This window comes from Chelonoidis abingdonii, chromosome 11 (genome assembly GCF_003597395.2).
Source record: "Chelonoidis abingdonii isolate Lonesome George chromosome 11, CheloAbing_2.0, whole genome shotgun sequence".
NCBI lineage: Eukaryota > Metazoa > Chordata > Testudines > Testudinidae > Chelonoidis > Chelonoidis abingdonii.
In genome coordinates this window covers 36,921,002-36,939,454 of record NC_133779.1, presented here as the reverse complement: position 1 = coordinate 36,939,454, position 18,453 = coordinate 36,921,002, and the positions used below count along the sequence as shown (strand labels likewise).

At 53.0% G+C, this 18,453-nt stretch overlaps 1 protein-coding gene across 2 annotated transcripts in view; it reads left to right on the top strand.

Moving 5' to 3' along the window:
- CELF5 (CUGBP Elav-like family member 5) overlaps positions 1 to 15,409 on the top strand; it is a 57,659-nt gene extending 42,250 nt beyond the window's left edge. For both annotated transcript variants that reach the window (XM_032778904.2, XM_032778830.2), the window contains exons 4-13: positions 1,282 to 1,410; positions 1,884 to 1,963; positions 3,126 to 3,272; positions 9,637 to 9,781; positions 10,158 to 10,304; positions 10,685 to 10,747; positions 10,837 to 10,920; positions 12,121 to 12,264; positions 13,515 to 13,678; positions 14,919 to 15,409. In XM_032778904.2, coding sequence (XP_032634795.1) covers positions 1,282 to 1,410; positions 1,884 to 1,963; positions 3,126 to 3,272; positions 9,637 to 9,781; positions 10,158 to 10,304; positions 10,685 to 10,747; positions 10,837 to 10,920; positions 12,121 to 12,264; positions 13,515 to 13,642 — 1,067 coding nt within the window. In that variant the 3' untranslated portion in view covers positions 13,643 to 13,678; positions 14,919 to 15,409. The remainder of the gene's footprint in view (positions 1 to 1,281; positions 1,411 to 1,883; positions 1,964 to 3,125; positions 3,273 to 9,636; positions 9,782 to 10,157; positions 10,305 to 10,684; positions 10,748 to 10,836; positions 10,921 to 12,120; positions 12,265 to 13,514; positions 13,679 to 14,918) is intronic.
- The last annotated feature ends 3,044 nt before the right edge of the window (positions 15,410 to 18,453 follow it).

Below are 18,453 nucleotides of genomic sequence, written 5' to 3'. Positions count from 1 at the left end.
TGCAAACCTGTTGTTTTTCAGGTCACTGCACTCTCAAGCAGCTAGCAGCCTCGTCTCTATTTTCCCTGACACACGTCACATTCAATTGGTTTTGTTTGAAGCCGGCCACTCTGATCCTGTCACTAACAATAAGGAATCCTCCCTCGCTGCTCCTCCGAAACCTCATCCTGACACAGCCATTCCCTGTGGGGCGTTTCGCCTATGCACGTTCCAGGGGGCGTATTTAACCGTTTCGGTGACACGACCCCTCTGCGGGACGGGGAGTAGGATCATCTCTGGGGTCAGGCAGTATGAGTAACCGGCTGGTGTGATCCAGAGACCAGAGCTCTATGCTGCCAACGCAAGCAGACGCCATGTTTGTCTCCGGCCTAATGACACCTGGCTGTAAGATGTTAGCATCGGAGCCTGGGCTTTGGGCCAGCTGGGGGGCCGCTTTGTGTGGGGTGACGGAGTAGGGAGTAGGGGAGGGTGGGAATAGGAAGAAGGCACCCCGTTGTCATCACTTCCGCTCCCCCCTCCCCATCCCCATAAACTCTTGAATTGAGTTTCTCCCTTACAATTAACTAATCCAAAGCGACTCGCTGCCTAACGTGAATGTAGCCTTGTGCCTTTCATCCCCTCTCCCCCCCAGGGCCAGAGTGTGCTGAGCCCTCAAGACATGTCCTGTGGACAGTGGGAGGGAGGGGAGGGGATATTCGTCCTCCCTTTGGCCCCACATCCACCCATCTCCCTGGCATTAGTGCCAACCCTTTGGCAACATTTCTAGTGTGGGAGACTGGAAGCCAGGACACCTGGGTTCTTTTTCTGTCTCAAGACACTGGAGAGGGAGGTCTAGTGGTTAAAGCCTGCGGAGGCTGGGAACTACAGCCCTGGATTCTAGTCCCTCTCCAGGCGTGAGCGCCAGGAAACTCGAACTCAGGGCTCTTGGGTTCCATTCCCTACCTCTGCTGTGCAATGCTGGGCAAATCACATTTCCTCACCTGCCATGTGGGGAGGATAATGCCCACCTTGCAGGGGGTGGGCCTGCGAGGCTTCACTTTTTAACGTCTGCAGTGTGCTTTGAGATCCTGCGATGGAAGGAGCTATTATTAACCCTTAGGGGGCTGGATCCCTGCTTGGTGTCACAGGAACCTCATCGGATTGCTGTCCAGGATGAATTGTGGCCCAAGGAAAGTAACTCACCTGCCCTGTGTGTTACATACCCAAGGCCGGATGCCCTGTGTCCTTGTCCTCTGAGCCGCGAGACTCACAGAAGGTTGATGTTTCTGTGTTTGCCCCTAGGGGACAGGAAGCTGTTTGTGGGGATGCTAAATAAGCAGCAGTCTGAGGATGACGTGCTCCGGCTCTTTGAACCCTTTGGGGTCATTGACGAATGTACCGTGCTCCGGGGACCTGATGGCAACAGTAAAGGTGCGAGCCTCCTCTGTCTGTCATGCCTGCTTCACAGGTAGGCCTCTGCCTTGCTGTCTCTGCGCCCTGGGGTGCACCCACCTCAACCCCGGCGCTGGGCGGGTCTGTACGTCAGGGCTGTTTCCCAGCCAAAGATGGAGGGTGGCAGGCAAGATGAGAGGCCTGCTTCGGAGAGGGGGAGCATGGCTTGGGGTAAGTCCCTGGGTCAGCAGACGTTGATGTGCCCAGTTGTCTGCCTGAATCAGTTGGAGCACCTGCCAAGCCAGCCTCTTGCCTCCATCTGTCCTCCTGGCCCTGGCCCTGGAATGCTTTGTAGGGATTGGCCTGAGCAGCAGGATCCAGATCTCAGACTCTGGGCTGGTTTGGATCCAGCCTCGGGCCGGCTCCCCAGTACACAGGTGGCGCCTGGCTCCCGGCGTCCCTCTCAGGTTTGCTCTCACCTGCAGTCTCCCTTGCTCTCTGTCCCTCTCCAGGCTGCGCCTTTGTAAAGTTTTCATCTCACACAGAGGCTCAAGCAGCAATCCACGCACTGCACGGCAGCCAGACGATGCCTGTGAGTATGAGTCCAAGGTACCCGTCACGTGCCCTGCCCCCCATCTCTGTTCAAGTGACCGATCCCCATCCACCTGTGGCTGGGAACCCCCATCACCGCTCAGCAGAGCAACAGGCACATGCATGAGTTGTGACCTGTGTGGGAGTACAATATGTGTTACTGCTCTGCCTGCGCGTTCGGTTGTGTGTGCCCAGGGTATCCCATCATCCTGACTATCTTAGGCAGGGGTGGCGATCATGGTGTTGTATTTGCCGTGGTAGGTCTGACTGTGAGCAGACAGGGCAGGGCGTGTGTGTATATTTGGGCTCCTATAGGCATGTGGCTGTGTGTGACCTGATGTGCCGCCTTCTTACCTGGATGTTAGATTGTGTATCTGTGATTAATTTGGGGTCGGTGTGATTAGGGGTGCCCTGGGACAGAGTACACCTGTATCTACTCTGCTTGGACATATGGCGGTGTGCGTGTCCTGTTGTCTGCCTTTCCGTCACCTGGGGTTGGGGTGTGTGTAGAAAGGAGCATGTGTTTGTGTCCAGAGTGGGTGTGACTGTGAGTATTCTGGGGTGTGGCGTGCATGGGTATACATGCTTCGTACATGTTTGGGGGCGGGAAACAACATCTATCCTGTGTGCCGGAGCGATGGCTGCCACATAGTTGTGCGTTTTCTCTCCGTGTCACCCGGGGCATGGTGGGACTTTGCATTGCTCAGGAGGTTGTTATCCTAGGGTGCATGTGTGGCGTGTTTGCCTGCATACACCATTGTGTGTATGAGCTCTGTACACCAGTGCTGTACTGGTGCCTTCCTGTCACCTCACTGCCAGTATCTGCGGCTGTGTGTCATGTGGGTGTGGAGACAGCCGCATGTTCGGTGCTGCACCTGCGGCTGGGCGCCCTTGGGCATCCTTGCGGCAGCAACCGTGTTTTCTTGTGTGCGTGTCTGTATCTGTGTCCACCAGCTTGTGTGTCTGGGCAGGGCTCCCCTTAGCTCTCGGGTTCGGATCTCAGCCGGACCCTTTCACTCTGACATTTGCAGCTCTGCTGACCCTCCTCCTCTCTTCCTCTCTGTGCTGCCGCTCCCACCAACGCCGCTCGATGCCCTCACTGCTGTGCTCTTCTCTCTCTCTGTCTCTGTCTCTGTCTCTCTGTCTCCTCTCTCTGTGCATAGGGTGCCTCCTCCAGTCTAGTCGTGAAGTTTGCTGACACCGATAAGGAGAGGACCCTACGTCGGATGCAGCAAATGGTGGGGCAGCTGGGGATTTTCACTCCGTCTCTCACCTTGCCGTTCAGCCCGTACAGCGCGTACGCGCAGGCTGTGAGTATCGCGGGGCCCTATTGCCGTGGCGTGACACCACGGAGACCAGGGCTGGAGGAGACCAACCGGCTCCCGGAGCGGTTTGCTGTGGTCTCCTGGGTTTCCTTCTCAGCCTGTTGTGCTGGCTGTGCTGCAGGGCCTGAGCGAGACACACAATCTGGCCCCGGTGTGTTTCTCCTAGTGGGTGTGACTGGTTGGCCGACGGTCCCCCAGGAGAGATCTGGTCTCATTTCTGAATTGTGACATATTGCTTCAGTACAGTGCCTGCTGTAGCTAGTGGACCAGTTGAAGTGTCTGGGAGTCCTGAGAGGCAGCTCAAGAGTGCCCTGGTGTATTTCTCTGGTAGGGCCTGACTATGCTGCAGTCCCAGGCTACCCAGTGCTAATGGGTGTGCTGCTCTTCCCTGCTCCGGGACCTAGCCTAGCTAGATTAAAGCTTATCCTGGAGACCTCAGCGCAAGCTGCAGTCACACCCCGCGATTGCTGTGTAGACCTTCCTGAGGTTTGTGGGCAGTTTGGAGCCATGCTGCCTGGAACTTGTCCCCTGGATATGCAGAGTCTTCACGTTGTGGTGTATTCCTCTAGCATTCGGTGCAGTGTCCGTAGGTTGGGCGTATTGCTCTCTTAGCCCTTGGGAATGATTGTGCCATGGTGGGTCGTGAGTCCTAGAAAGCCGGGTCCTTCTGGGTTTCTCTCTCTTAGGTTTTGCTGCAGTGCTCAGGAAAATCCCAACATCTAGTCCAACACAGTCGGTTCTGGAGTGTTTCTCTCTTTGCTGGTCCGATCACATGGCCTGCAGTGGCTAGGAGAGTCTTTGAATCAAGGAGAACGTACCTGGCTCTGCTATATTTCTCTCCTGGCTGGTTGAGCCTTGGATAGATTCATAAGAACATAAGAATGGCCCTACTGGGTCAGACCAAGGGTCCATCTAGCCCAGTGTCCTATCTACCAACAGTGGCCAGTGCCAGGAGCACCAGAGGGAATGAACAGAACAGGGAATCACCAAGTGATCCATCCCCTGTCACCCATTCCCAGCTTCTGGCAAACAGAGGCTACGGACACCATCCCTGTCCATCCTGGCTAATATCCTCCATGAATTTATCTACTTCTTTTTTTAACCCTGTTATAGTCTTGGCCTTCATAACATCCTCTGGCAAGGAGTTCCACAGGTTGACTGCATTGTGTGAAGAAATGCTTCCTTTTATTTGTTTTAAACCTGCTGCCTATTAATTTCATTTGGTGACCCCTAGTTCTTGTGTTATGAGAAGTAGTAAACAACACTTTCTTATCTACTTTCGCTATACCAGTCATGACTGTATAGACCTCAATCATATCTCCCCTTAGCCATCTGTTTTCCGAGCTGAAAAGTCCCAGTCTTATTAATCTCTCCTCAGACGGAAGCCATTCCATCCCCCTAATCATTTTTGTTGCCTTTCTGAACCTTTTCCAATTCCAATATATCTTTTTTGAGATGGGGCGACCATATCTGCACACAGTATTCAAGATGTGGATGTACCATGGACTTATATAGAGGCAACATGATATTTTCTATCCTATTATCTATCCCTTTCTGAATTTTTCCCAGCATTCTGTTTGCTTTTTTGACTGCCGCTGCACATTGAGTGGATGTTTTCAGACTCAAGACCTACTGCGGGGTTTCAGGTCCTTTGACTGCAGACCAGGGCTACCTTAGCAGAACACTGTTGTTAAAGAGCTGTGTGATGGCAGTAGTGTTATTTTCAATGGGATCTGGGCTATTGTCAGAGGCAGCATTCCAAGCCTGATGGACCAATGGTCCCATCTGACAGTGCAAATCCTACCTTCTTGTGGCTCAGCCAACTCTGGTTGGTTATTTTCATCTTCAGGTCAGCTGACTACTTCATATATGGTAGAAAAGCCCAGAGAGACTCTACATGGGTCTCCACTGTCATAAAAAACCTACAGATTCAAGTCTGAGAGCCTGGCACAATTGACTGGGGCTTGCGGAGCTTGGGCTGTGGGACTACAAATTGCAGTGCAGATGTTTGGTCTTAGGTTGGAGCCTGGCTCTGGGACCCAGCCCCCTCGTGGGGTTTCAGAGCCCAAGCCCAAATGTCCACACTGCCCTGCAGCCCAAGTCCCGTAAGCCTGAGTCAGCTGACCCAGGTCAGCTGGGGCCATGTCACAGGTCTTCTACTGCAGTGTAGACGTACCCTCAGTGACCTGCTCAAGGCTACACTGGAGCAAAAGATTTGGAGTTAGGTACAATCTTCATTCAGTCCCCTTTGTCCCATGGACCCCTCCTCACCATGCGCACACACACGCGAGGGAAGAACCCTGTCTGAGTTTGGAGGGAGGAGAAGCTGCCTGGACCTAACCCCAATTGATGTCAGCAGTTTACATGGCTCTCAGTTTGAATTGTACCCGCCGGGGACTCGCTCCGCACCCTCCTCCCAATGCAGCCACCTCTGCCCATTGCGCAGTGGGGAGTTCAGGGAGCTGGGCCTTGGCCAGGATTGGCTAGTGGACTGTTCTCATGGAAAATGATTGCAGGATCTGTAACGACCAGCACCGGTCAGGACCTTGGTGTTATGTGTCATTCAAATGACAATGCCTCCTCCTCTCACCAGCACCCTGTGCCTGGGATACTGGTTCAGTAAGGGCCTGGACGGGACAGTGCCTTGTCCTGAGCTACCAGCATCGCCTGCTCCAGCACCCCAGGGTTTGCTTCCAGCTCCCCCATCCAATTACTGGCCACCCCTTGATCTAGATCCTAGCAAAGGGGGCCAGCCTTGGCACAGTGGGGGCTTTTGTCCACACACGTTTCTGGTGTGTGTGTTAGGTTGTGGGGTAGGCAGGGGTGGGACTTCAGGGAGGTCATGGCGTGAGAGGTCTTTGACTTTAGGCTTGGCCTTCGTCTTCTCTTTCACTCTTGGCTGCCCTGCCTCCCACTCCTTCTCCTTGACTTCATTCCTAGCCTTTTCCTCCTTGACTCTTGGCTTGGCCTGCTTTCCTTCCCCCTTCTCATTGACTGTGGCCCAGCCCTGATCCTTTAATCTTGGACTGTTGCTTCCCTTGGACCTTGGGCTTGTCCTGATCTTTGGCTTCTCCTGGAGGTGGGATCCTGGCCTGTTCTCTTTGTCTGGAGGTGGGATCCTGGCCTGTTCTCATGCTGACTATATCAGGGTGTCGTGAGTCTCTGCAGTCTTCACCCTTCAAAGTGCCCCCCCCCATCATCTGCGGAGGGGGAAGTACCGAGGAGGGATCTGCCAGCAGAGTCCTTGTAGATGTATTCCGAACGTCAATCCAGTGAGCAGCCTCGAGTGACGGGGCTTGTGGTGAGTTAGAGCTCAGCTGATCTCTGGAACGGCGACAAGTTTTTCCAGGGCAGCACTGACGCGGAAGATTTGACACATGTGGCTACTCCCTGGCCAAGTGGATGCTGTTATTAGAATGTATCAGTGCAGCAAGTGATGGTGGCGCTGCATGATCCCAAGGGAACCTCCCTTGATCTGGCTGCTCTGTAATACGCTGGCAGTTTTTCGCCAGCTTGTGACTCGCTAGGTCTCTGGGCCGAAGCAATCAGACAGGTTAGAAAGATGCAGATGGTAATCCCCTACGCAGAGCAGAGAAGGAAAACAGTTGTGACCCTGAGTAAGAACCATGAGTGGTTAAAACTTGGCTTAACATCACCTCCCAAAGACAGCACCTCCAGGAGCACAGCACCACGTAGCACCAACCTGGGGTATTGATTTGATACCATCTCTTGTTCTACCTACTGAGATACCCACGAACTCCCAATCCCAACTTGCCTGGCCTAGGAGGTCTCCCAGGCCAGTAACCTCCAAGCTTATCCCTGCTTTGCTTAGAAGTGGGGGCCACTGGAAAAGCCACATGGGCGGGAATAGTGACAAGCCAAGTTCATAGGCAGACAAGCAGCTTCTTCCGGGAGCATCCATGTGATGTTCCAGATAGCGGCTCTATGGCCTTCCCCTTAGCATGTAGAGGGCTCTGTGTAGAGGCCTTGGGGTGGTGGTCATTGTGCGGGGTTCACTATCCTCACCTGGGGCGTTTCCTTTGGGGTGGGAGGATGTGGCAGTCAGACTGCACCGTCTTTCCCACTAATATTGCACCCTGCATGGATAAGCGACACGAGTGGTGTGTGCGATGTGCAGATGCCTGCAGCGAAGGAAATTTTCTACCCAGAAGCCAAAACACTTTATTGAGTCCCTGTCCACCCCCCGTAGATCTCATGGGAGCTACAAAGCTAGGTTTACTTGGTCCTGCCTGAGCACAGGGGGCTGGGTGAGATGACTTCTTGAGGTCCCTTCCAGCCTGACATGTCTATGATTCTATGATTCTCCCACCCATCCCACCGCTGCCCTGCTAAGCTGTATACTGCTCCAGCAGGCCTTGCTCGTGCCACTCTAAAGAGACATTGACGCCACACCTTAGCTAACTCCTATTTTGACTCAACAGCAGTGATAGGATGAGGTGCTCAAGCTAGATTTATACGTATACGAGCTACCAGCTCCTTGACTCTAGAACTCACTGCTTTGGTCCCCTGTGTTTGCTGATCTCTGGGCCACATTGGTTGCAAAGGCTCTGAATATGCTCAGTCTTCTTAAGAGGGTGCGTTAAGTTGCAGTATCCATTAGACTTGAGAAGAGACAGGAGGGGAGTGAATATAAGGGGATTCTGTACTGAGGCTTCTGGACATAGACAGATCTTAGGGTTCTCTCCGGCTCATTAGCTCCCAGCCTGGGCACCGTGGATCATCTTCCTCCCTGCAAATGTTGCACCATTTACTCACTGTCATTCTTGCCTGTGAGAAACGACGGCGTCTGATGCTATCACAGGGCTACAAAGGGGCTGGATAATTTGGTGGCCATTCATGACTTTTGCAGCTATTTGTGCTAATATTTATGTAATCGAATCTCATGCTTCAGAGAATCAATGGATGGCCGCAGGGGTCAGGAAGAATTTTCCCTTCCTCCCCCTCTCCTACCCCAATGTGCATCACTGCCTAGTTAGCCGGGTGCATTATGGGGGCAAGGGAGTTTGCCTTCCCCTGAGGCACCAGGCAGAGGCTGCTTCTGGAGGCAAAATTGCTCTGATTTTGTATGGCAAAGTCTGTGATGTGATCTCAGCCCCAGCAAGTGCTGTGTGTTGTTAGTGTGGAGGCTAAAAGGGACTGCATGTGTCTGAGCAAAATACAAATGTATAACCGCCAGCTCCTGGCAATGGGCAGGGTGTGAGGGGAGTGATCTCACAGAGCTGCTTAGTAGAATTCCCATCCTTCAGGCTAGTGAAAACCATACCGGACCGTGCACTAAGGAATGCTTCCTAGAGGGCAGTCTTGCACTGGTCCCCTGGTGGGAGAGGGCTGGAAGGAAATGCCTTACTCACCCTTTAGCCCCTCTCACTTGTCTGGTTCATTTATAAGGTCTCCCTTCATGAGTAGCTGAAGACAAGCCTGGGAGGAGGAGCATGGGGTGGAGGCGGTTCTATCGCCACACAATGCATCCAAGTGCCTGTGGGCTTCTCTTGTAACAAGCTGGCGAATATGTATGCGGTACCACTACCCTTTGTGGAACAGAAATCAGAGCTTTTCAACTGTGTGTCGTTGACCCCATACTGCTAACAGTGATTCTCCTTTAGCTCACCTCAAGTTCTAACCTGGCTGCTGCCATGAGGGGTCATGGTGTGCAGCACAGAAACGGCCCAGGAGGCAGTGGTTTTGTTACAGTACTAGAGAGCTGGGCCAGAGAGAAGCAGTGATGTTAAGAGCTGGATCTGGCTTAGCCTGGCGTTTGGGAGCTCAGTCGAGGCCAGGGTTTGGGTCAGGCATTGACATAAACCTCTTGGGAGCGGCTCTTCTCGGGAGCTTGTCCGGCTGCATCCCAACCCAGCTGCAGGGAATCGGCTCCTTCCTCTGCTGAATCAGACCCACGCTCACGTCCCTGGGAGCCAATTGGGGGTTGAAGCTCGGAGGGGTTTGTCTGCGAGGTTGTGTTTGCGGTGCCTTGCTGGCCTGGAGCTGGCCCTGCAGGAGCCGTTGCTCAGGTGAGTATCCAGGGAGCAAAGAAGCTCTGTCCTAGCCCCATCATCAGGAACGGCCTGGCCAGCCAGGCTGCTCCCTCCCTTAGCAGCCGTCTGAGCGCTAGAATTTGGGGTGGATTCTTGGAATCTGGTGCCTCCTAGTGGCTGGTCGGAGATGAAACCTGCCTCTCAGATCCTGTGGCTGAGTTAGTAGCTGGGGTGGGGTTTGCATGTGGGCGCTGTGTGAACGGGGGGTGTCTGGCCCTGGAGTCCGAGGCTGAGTAACTTATTAGACGTACCCTGGCACCAGGGCTGAAGGGACATCTCTTTGCTTCATTTCGCAGCTGATGCAGCAGCAGACGACGGTTCTCTCCACATCTCATGGCAGCTACCTGAGCCCAGGTGTCACCTTTTCCCCATGCCATATCCAGCAGATCGGCGCCGTCAGTCTAAACGGGCTACCAGCCACCCCGATTGCGCCGACCTCAGGTAGGTGCCCACCACTCTCAGCTCTGAGTAGAGCAGAGTTACTGTTATTACTGTTATTTACCTATACAGGGTTTAGGTAACAACCAAGAACAAGGCCCCATTGTGCTAGGCAACAGAATAGTAGCCTGTCCCTGGCCTGCAGAGCTCCAGTGCCCTACTAATGCTATTTAGGCCTGTGGCATTGTGCACCTATCCCCACGGCACTGCCCAGGGGACTGGACTAGGAGACCTCTCAAGGTCCCTCCTGGTCCGGTAATTCTATGGTTGTGAGCTTCTTTGCAGTAGTGCCAGCCAGATGATAATGAATCATTGGGCAGAGTCTTCGGTGGGTTGTGGAGGCCAAGCTAACATGGGATTTGTTTTCCTTTTCCCTCAGGGCTACACTCGCCTCCTCTCCTGGGCACAGCCGCAGTTCCGGGGCTGGTAGCGCCAATCACAAACGGGTTCACTGGGGTGGTGCCTTTCCCGAGCGGCCATCCCACCTTGGAGACAGTTTACGCCAACGGCCTCGTGCCCTACCCAGGTATGGAGGGAGGGGAGGACCCTTGACTGCCATCTTCCTGACTCGTAGGGCCAGACGATCCGATCGACTCCACCGTCTCCCCAATGAAGTGCTGTGCCTCTTGTTACGCTGTGTGTTCTCTCTCCTCCCGCTCCCCATCCCTGCTTGATCTAGATCTCTCTCTCTCCCCGTCTTTGTGTCTGGGCTTAGCTACACATCACAACCCAGAGACCTCAGGGAGCCAGAACTAGTAGCCCTCCCTGGCTTTCCAAACAAGGAGTTTCTCATAGCTCCTGGCAGCCGCACTGAGTCCCTTGGGCTTGCGGCAGAGTCAGAGAGCACATGTGTAGCTCTCCCACGATTCTCTTTTCATTCCTTTCTCTTTCTCTCCCTCACTCCAGCTCAGAGCCCCTCGGTGGCAGAGACCTTGCACCCAGCCTTTACCGGGGTTCAGCAGTATGCAGGTACCTGTCCCCTTTTCCAGCCCTCCCCAGCCTTCCCTTGTGTTCACGTCCCGTTGGATAACTGGTTTGTTACGTCTCATTGACCACAGCCATGTATCCGACCACGACCATCACCCCGATAGCCCAGACCATCCCCCAGCCGCATCCCATCCTGCAGCAGCAGCAGCGAGAAGGTGAGGACTTGGGACAACGGGAAGCTCCGGTCTGGGGGCTGACGCTCTGATGCCCATGGGATTCCCTTGGGGGAGCTGAGCCTCATGGGCTCTGATCTCCCCTGTGGAGGGTGAGCAGGCTTCACACAGTGTCCCGGAGAAGCCCGACATATGAGCCATGGCTTGGCTTCAAAGCTGGCAGCGTTGGTGCCACCAAACCGCGCCAGTTGCACAAGCCCTCTTCTGGGGTCGTCCCCAGTCACACAGGGCCTGCTCCACAGCCTGTGGAAGTCAGTGGAAAGCCTGGATCAGGCCCTTGATGAGTGGGGAGAGAGAGGGAAGAGATGCACTCCAGTGAAGTCTCTGCACTTCTTGGACTTTCCGGGCCTTGGGATTTGTTTCTCAGCCTGTCACTTTCAATAATGTGACCCGAAAGAGATGAGGATTTTGTTCTCACCCTGCACTGGAAGTGCAGTTACTGCTCTGCCCTGCCATGCCAAAGGTTTAAATCAGATTCCTGAGACCGGCCCAGCATGGGGAGAGAGCCCCTGGCATCACTCTGCAGCGGCTCCTCCTGGCTCTTCTGGGAGGAGCGTTGGTGGATTCCCCCAGCCATCCCTGCTCAATGCAGCAGGCTCCATGGAGGGCATGGTTCACTGCTTTAAGCAGCAGGATTGTAATCTGTAAGCTGCCCGGCTCAGCCCTTCCCCGTGTGTGTCCAGCGCAATCCTTGAGGTTTACTGTGTGGTCGTCTTTCAGATGGGACTTCAAATCCAAGGGTCAGACCTCACCAATGAGTCCTCAGGGCTCTCAACCCAACGGCTTCTACCAGGGCTAAATTCACGCAAATGGAACAAACCCGTCAGTGCCCAGGCTCTGGCACATCACTGAGGGAGATGTCCGGTGTCACCGGTGGGAACTGGGGGCTGGGAGACCCAAAGCTGCTCTGCAGAACCCTGCAGTCATGTGTTGTTCCCAAGGTACTGCTGGGATAAGTAGTTCGCAAATTGTGGCTGTGGGGGCAGCCCTCTCAGCACCCCCCACCCCAAATCCAAAGCTAACCGGTGGTGAGAGCCGAGCAGTAGGGGGGTTGGGAGGCGGAGGTGGCCCATCAGAGGTTCTCTGTTCTCTGAGCTGAACCCGTTTCTTTCTCTTTTCCCTCGGGGGTTGTGCACACTTGTGTCCTGTTCCCTCCCACCCCCTCCTCGTCCCTGACTGCAGGTCCCGAAGGCTGCAACCTCTTCATCTACCACCTCCCTCAGGAGTTTGGAGATAACGAGCTGATGCAAATGTTCCTGCCCTTTGGCAACATTATCTCCTCCAAGGTGTTCATGGACCGAGCCACCAACCAGAGCAAGTGCTTTGGTAAGCAAGCCCCTTTCCCGCAGCAGCAGGGGGCCCTGAGAGGCAGAGTGGGGGCAAGGCTGAGTGAGATAGCAGCCATCTGGGGCACGAGGTGGAAAGGAGATGAACTCCCCTGGGGCATGGAGCGCTCTGAGCTAGAGGCGTTTGGGGGACCCGAAGTCCTGCATCTGGTTCTGGGTGGAGTGGAGGCTACAACGGAAGTGTGAGAGAGTAGCTCAGCAATGCGTGCGTGTGTGTGTGTGTGCGTGTGCACGCGCACATGCGGACTGGGGCTGTGTATAGACTGGGTGTGTGCACACACCAAGAGATGTATGTGTATGAACTTGTGGATGTGTCTGTGTATATACCAGGTGATCTGGGAGTGCAGTGTGTGTGTGTGTGTGTGTGTGTGTGTGTGTGTGTGTGTGTGTGTGTGTGTGTGTGTGTGTGTGTGTGTGTGTCCACACTATCAGTGTAGGTACATACATGCCCCTTCCCCCCAGCAATATGTCAGCACACCAACCTAGAGGACACAGGGTGTGGTTCATTTATAGGGGCTTGTTTTGGTCACTACGGTTATTGGTGTGTGTGCTCGGTGTTTGTGCATGAGTGTGAACTGGTGGAGGGATGTCTGCTGCTATGCATGTACAGAATTTATGGCGGGGGTGGGCTGAGACTTGCACTGACTGTGGCTCGGAGGAGGGCGACATCTGGGGGGGGTCTCTCCTCTCTGCTGGGAGCGGATTTCACCGTCTAGGCCCAGCTCCTGGGCCAGTTCTATCTGCTGCCATCCCCAGTCTCCTGCTACTGCTCAGCAGCACCCATGGAACTTGGAGATCATGGCTGCCGGGCACGAGGTTTCTCTCGGGCAGCAGAGAATGATCCCATGGAATAGCAGGGCAGAGACCTGGAACTGGAACGGGGAGCCCATGCAGAGTGGAACCCGGGGTGCTCACCAGGCAGGCTGCTGCCTTTTTCCCCAGCTGGAGCATTTTTTCAAGGCATGCAGCCTCATTCCTAGATAGCCTGAATTTCAACAGTCAGGCCTGGAGCACGCAGAGGTGCCCATCACTGTGGCAGAGCCTGAATCTAGTCGCCGGGGCGCAGCCTTTTGCCCAGTCACAGCTGGAAGGGGGATGTTTTCTACTGGCATGGCTACCCTAGGTGGATGGATTTGAGCCAGTGCATCCCAGCAATCTCAGTCGGATGCTGGGGCATTAGATCTATGAGAAACTGCGACAGTCTCCGTCTCCCCGGTCTTCGTTCTGCAGGTTTTGTGAGCTTTGACAACCCGTCCAGTGCCCAGACTGCCATCCAGGCCATGAACGGCTTCCAGGTCGGAATGAAGAGGTTGAAAGTTCAGTTAAAACGACCCAAGGACGCCAGCCACCCCTACTGACAGTATGTGAAGCCAGGATTCAGTGCTGCAGCACAGGTAAAGCATTAGACCTCCCAGCTCCTGCTCCTCCACCCAGGTCCACCTCCACCGCTGCTCTGTGACTCTACAGCTGAGAGATCCTTACCAGAAGCAGGTTAACCAGCTCTCAGTTGTTCAGCAGCCTCAGTCCATCCTGTCTGCCCTGCTGTAGAGGTAGGAATTAACCCTGAGAGATTGTTTTCAGGTGGTGCGCGTGGCGTGGGCTTAGCCTGTGGCACGGTCTCCCAAGGTAAGTGGTGGAAGCCACGGCACTTGGGTCATTTAAAAATGGACTGAAGCATTCACTGGAGGGAATAATCCAGCTAGGTGGAGTAGACAGGGACCCAGGGTTCTTATGTCCTAATACAGCCAGAAAGCCAAAGAGCTTCCATCTCTGCTTTCTGTGGACACTGGGACAATACGTTGGGTTAGGAACCAGGGGCTGGGGTGAAGCACCACTTCTGCTGTTTAGTTTGGCCATGGTTTGAACTTCTGCGGTGACAGCTTGTTTTTCTCTGTTGGCTACCCTAGGCTGGAGGGGTTTTGCTAGCGAGGGCACTGGTGGAAGGGTCTGGAGCATGGTGAAATTTGTGTGGCATCAGGGACCCAGCGAATGCTGGTTTTTGCAGCTGTTCCCATGTGAGAACCCCTTCTCCCCGGGGATGCTGCATTAGGAACTATAGGGATGCCACAGCTTCAGCAGGGACATGATTAGCGGATGGTGGATGTCAGCCACCGCTCACACCTGGCCATCCTCTCAGACGGCGCCTGGTACTTGCTTTGGCTGCCAGCGCGGATGCACCTACTCGCACTACTGTTACTGCAGCATTTGGGGCTGGCCCTCTCCAACACTCGCGTCAGATGTTTCACCCCCATCACAGAGCATGTTCCGGGGACTTCGTGCTGCCACAGGACGGAAGGCAGCGAAGCCCTGTCTTTGTTGGCAGCCAAACAAGTTCTCAGCCCACGTCAGCCATACTCCTTCAGTGTGGGTGTGCCCCCAATGTTCTAGTGGCTAGACCATGTATGAAGGGTTCTGAGTCTGGTACAGCCTTTGAGCTAATGAAGCTGTCCTGTCAGCCCACAGGGATCCAGTGGTGTTGGGTTCAGGGCCTTCAGACAGCTAAGCTGAGGGAAGGCTGGAGGGGTGGGGAGAACCCTAATAACATGGGTCACTTTCCTCCAATGGAGGAGAAGGACAACGAGAAGCCTGATGTTCACCTAGGGCCTCCTAACCTTCCACCTTCTTTTCATGCAGGCAAAGGAACCATCCAGAGGAAGAAGAACTTCTGCTTCAAGCTGATTTCAGGAGAGGCCAGTAAATTTAAGAACTCTTTTGACACCGCCCCTTTCCGTCCCACCCTGCCCCCCCCCCGCCCCGAAAACGTGATGCTCCAAAGAGAAGAGATGCTTTGGAAGGCTTGACATCGACCCAGCGGGAAGAGTCTTGTCACAGCTGGCTGCTGCCACCACCACCATTACTGAGGGAGGAGGGGGCCAGAGAAGTCGACACTCATGGGGACCAGGCTGCCTTCTGCTCAGAATAGGTGTGGAGTGCTGTGGACTAAGAAAACTCAATTGTTGCGTCTCTAGGTCACCACAGCAACTCACGGGATTTTGGCTTTCACCCTTTCATATATAAATATAAATATATATATAATATATATATATATATATACAGTCTCTATTTTTTTTTAACGTAAATCACAGGACCAAACTTTTCCATTCAGAGACTCCCTCCTCCTCACCTCCAGAGGGGTTAGGAGCAAAAGTGTTACTGCTGGGACAGCACTTCCTCTACGGGGACTGCACAAGGGCCTGGATGTTGTCAGAGGATGTGGCCACGGGGAGATCCTCTCTCCACTTGGTATTAGCAAGCGGTGAGGAGAGAGCGAACTATATACCTCCAGGAATGGAGTAAGGCCATCTCAAGATTCACTCACCCATCAACCTTAGCACCAGCTTGATTAAAGCTACTGAGAGGTCTCAGTCTTACTTCTTGGAGGGCTTCTGGAGACCAGGCTACTGGAATTTGGCGCTGAAGCCCATCCTGAGCACCCCTGGAATGGGAAATAAGGTACCTTTACCCTTCATCCCCGGCAACAGCAGCCCTTCCCCGTGCTCAGCAAAGAACCCTTGACTTTCATCGTTCTCCATGGCAACAGGGAATTTTTCTCAACCTATCAAAGGCCAGCGCTGTAATCCTACAGCAGAGAGATGGAAGCCTGAAATGGCCTCCACGTTCCAGCTAGAACATAGAGCTTTTTATCAAGCGTTTAGCATTTCCAAACCAAACATTCCATTGGCAACGATGTTTACTCCAGTTGAGGACCTCTTATCCCCTCCGCAAGGCTTTTCAGAGCAGATCCACGGAGGATAACATTGTAAAAGAGGTTGTTTTGTTTTTTTCCAGCATTCCCTCACCCTTCCAAGGACAAATTATACCGTATGCAGCATATATAGATATAGCTATAGATATAGATACACTTAAGCACAGAACCCAGGTCCGAGCTTGGTTAATTGGAGCTCTCCTAAAGTAGGGATCGTATGGACAAGCAGCATCCATTGAACAACTTGAAAGAGTCCCTTTAAGGTTCTACCAAAATAAGTTTAAGCAAAAGAAAAAAAACAACTTCTGAACAACTAGTCCAGAGTTTGCTAATGTGCGAAGAACATTCCTGTGTGTGTCTGCGTGCGTATGTGTGTGTCTGCGTGTGTTTAAATAACATCAGCAGAGGGTTGGTGGGGAAAGACTGATGTAGCAGGTTTAGAAGAGAGCACTGAGGACTACGTTTCTCTTGGGACCTTTATAATCTGTCATCATTCTCCAGCTTCCCACGTGCAGATATTGCCCAGGCTCTTTAAGAAAGTACATTTGTGGATCTTCACCAACCCTCGCTGTCTGATTCTGAGAACACATGAGAGAGAGGATGAAGCATTGAAAGCTTGTGCGTTTCTATCGTCCATGTTTACTGATTGTAAATACCATTTTTATACTTAACATCTATTATGTACGTGATTTGTACGATGTTCTTTATTTCTGCTACAAGTGATTTCATGAAGTTTGAACTTTAATCAAATTTTGAACACAAAAAATATTACCAACAAAAAGCAAAACAAAAAAAAAATAAGGACTTTGGAAATTTTAGGTTGAGCTGGTTTGAACTACGTGTCTAAGATCAGTTTCTTCCATGACAGTTACCAATGTGATCGATCCGGTGTTGCAGGTGAGATTCAAGCTGTGTCTTAATGTCAAACTCCTCGCTCTGGTCTAAAGAATCCGAAATTTATTTAATAAAAGTTTTACTTGTTAAGTAACTGGTTTTCGGATGTTGGTTGTGTCCCTCGCCAAATGGTTTCTTGGGTTTGAAGACAGTCAGGAAGGACCCAGATTAGTAAAGCATTTAAATACAGGCTTAAGGCCATCCCTATTCAGCAAATCAGTTGGGGTACATCTGCACTGCAGCTGGGAGATGTGAGTCCCTCAGCTCAGGGAGACATACTCGGGTTAGCTTTAGTTGCACTAAAGATAGCAGTGTGGCCATGGCAGCAGGAGTCTTATGACCTCTAAGCACCTGCCTAAGACTTCAAACAGGCTCATACGTGAGCTGCCAGCCCAAGCCGCCAGGGCCACTCTGCTGTTTTTAGCACACTAGCTTGATCAAAGCTAGCACATGCATGTCGCCCCCCAAGCTGGGTATCACGTCAGCCCGCTGCAGTGCCACTGTACCCTTAAGCACTGGTCCACAGTCAAGCATGTACTTAGGTTCCCTCTGTATTCAGCAAGGCCTGTAGACTTGGGAACGGACAGAAAGGAGGGTCCAACTCAGGCTTTGTGCCAGCAAATGTTCTTATGAACAGGCATCCCTAAAGGGCAGTAGCTCTCTAGGACGTTCGATGGCACCATCCCCAGAATAGCCGCCCCAGCACCTCGCCCTTTATTGATGGCTCCAGCCCATGTGAACGCTGCGAGACAGGGAGCGGCAGCATTTGAGAACTGGGGACATGGAGGCCAGGCCCTGACCTGTCAGTTCCCCACTCCCCGCGCTGTGTTTTAGCCACCGCGTCACGCCAGCAAGCGGTTTCAGCCCCAGCTCTAGGTGTCTCGCCGAAGAGAGCTGGCCAGAATCGTACACTTTGGCATGCAGCCTCTGAAAGCCAACCGCATCACCCGCGCCCCAGCAGGGCAGAACCAGCCCCAGCTCAGTGACCTACAGCAGCTACAAGGCGAATGGGCTTTTCTTTACGCCACTGTCTTCTCTCACTCTTCTAATGTGTTAGTGACAAAGTCCAGCTGTTTTATTTTTAAGCGATTAGTTCCCACAGCAGCTCGGTAAATAAAATGGACCAGCCCTTCAGGACTCAAACTCGACACTGGCCCATCTATTAACTTACACCAGAATATCTGAGCCTGCCGAGAGAGAGAGAGAAACCCTCCTCTGGTCTGTAGCATAAGGGAAGCGAGACTGGTCAGCCCAGGGCAGCAGGATCTTGTGTTCGAGATTAGCTCAGCCCTGGTCTGTTGCGTGTAGGTTTCAGTTTTCCCTTCTGAAAATGGAATTAACGTTTCTTTTCCAAGCAGCCCTGCTTTATAAAGTGCTTTGGGCTACTCCTACAAAAGGTGCTCAAGGAAAGCAAAGGGTTCTGGAGAAATAAAGGCTCTTACAGGCTCGCTTTTCATGTTTCCCCCTCAAAGTCATGGTGCTCCTGGCAGAGGCTTTATAAGTGCCCTTATTGTTCTAGTTTATGTTTAAACCATTGGAGACCCTTTTCCCAATCTCTATGTGTTGCAT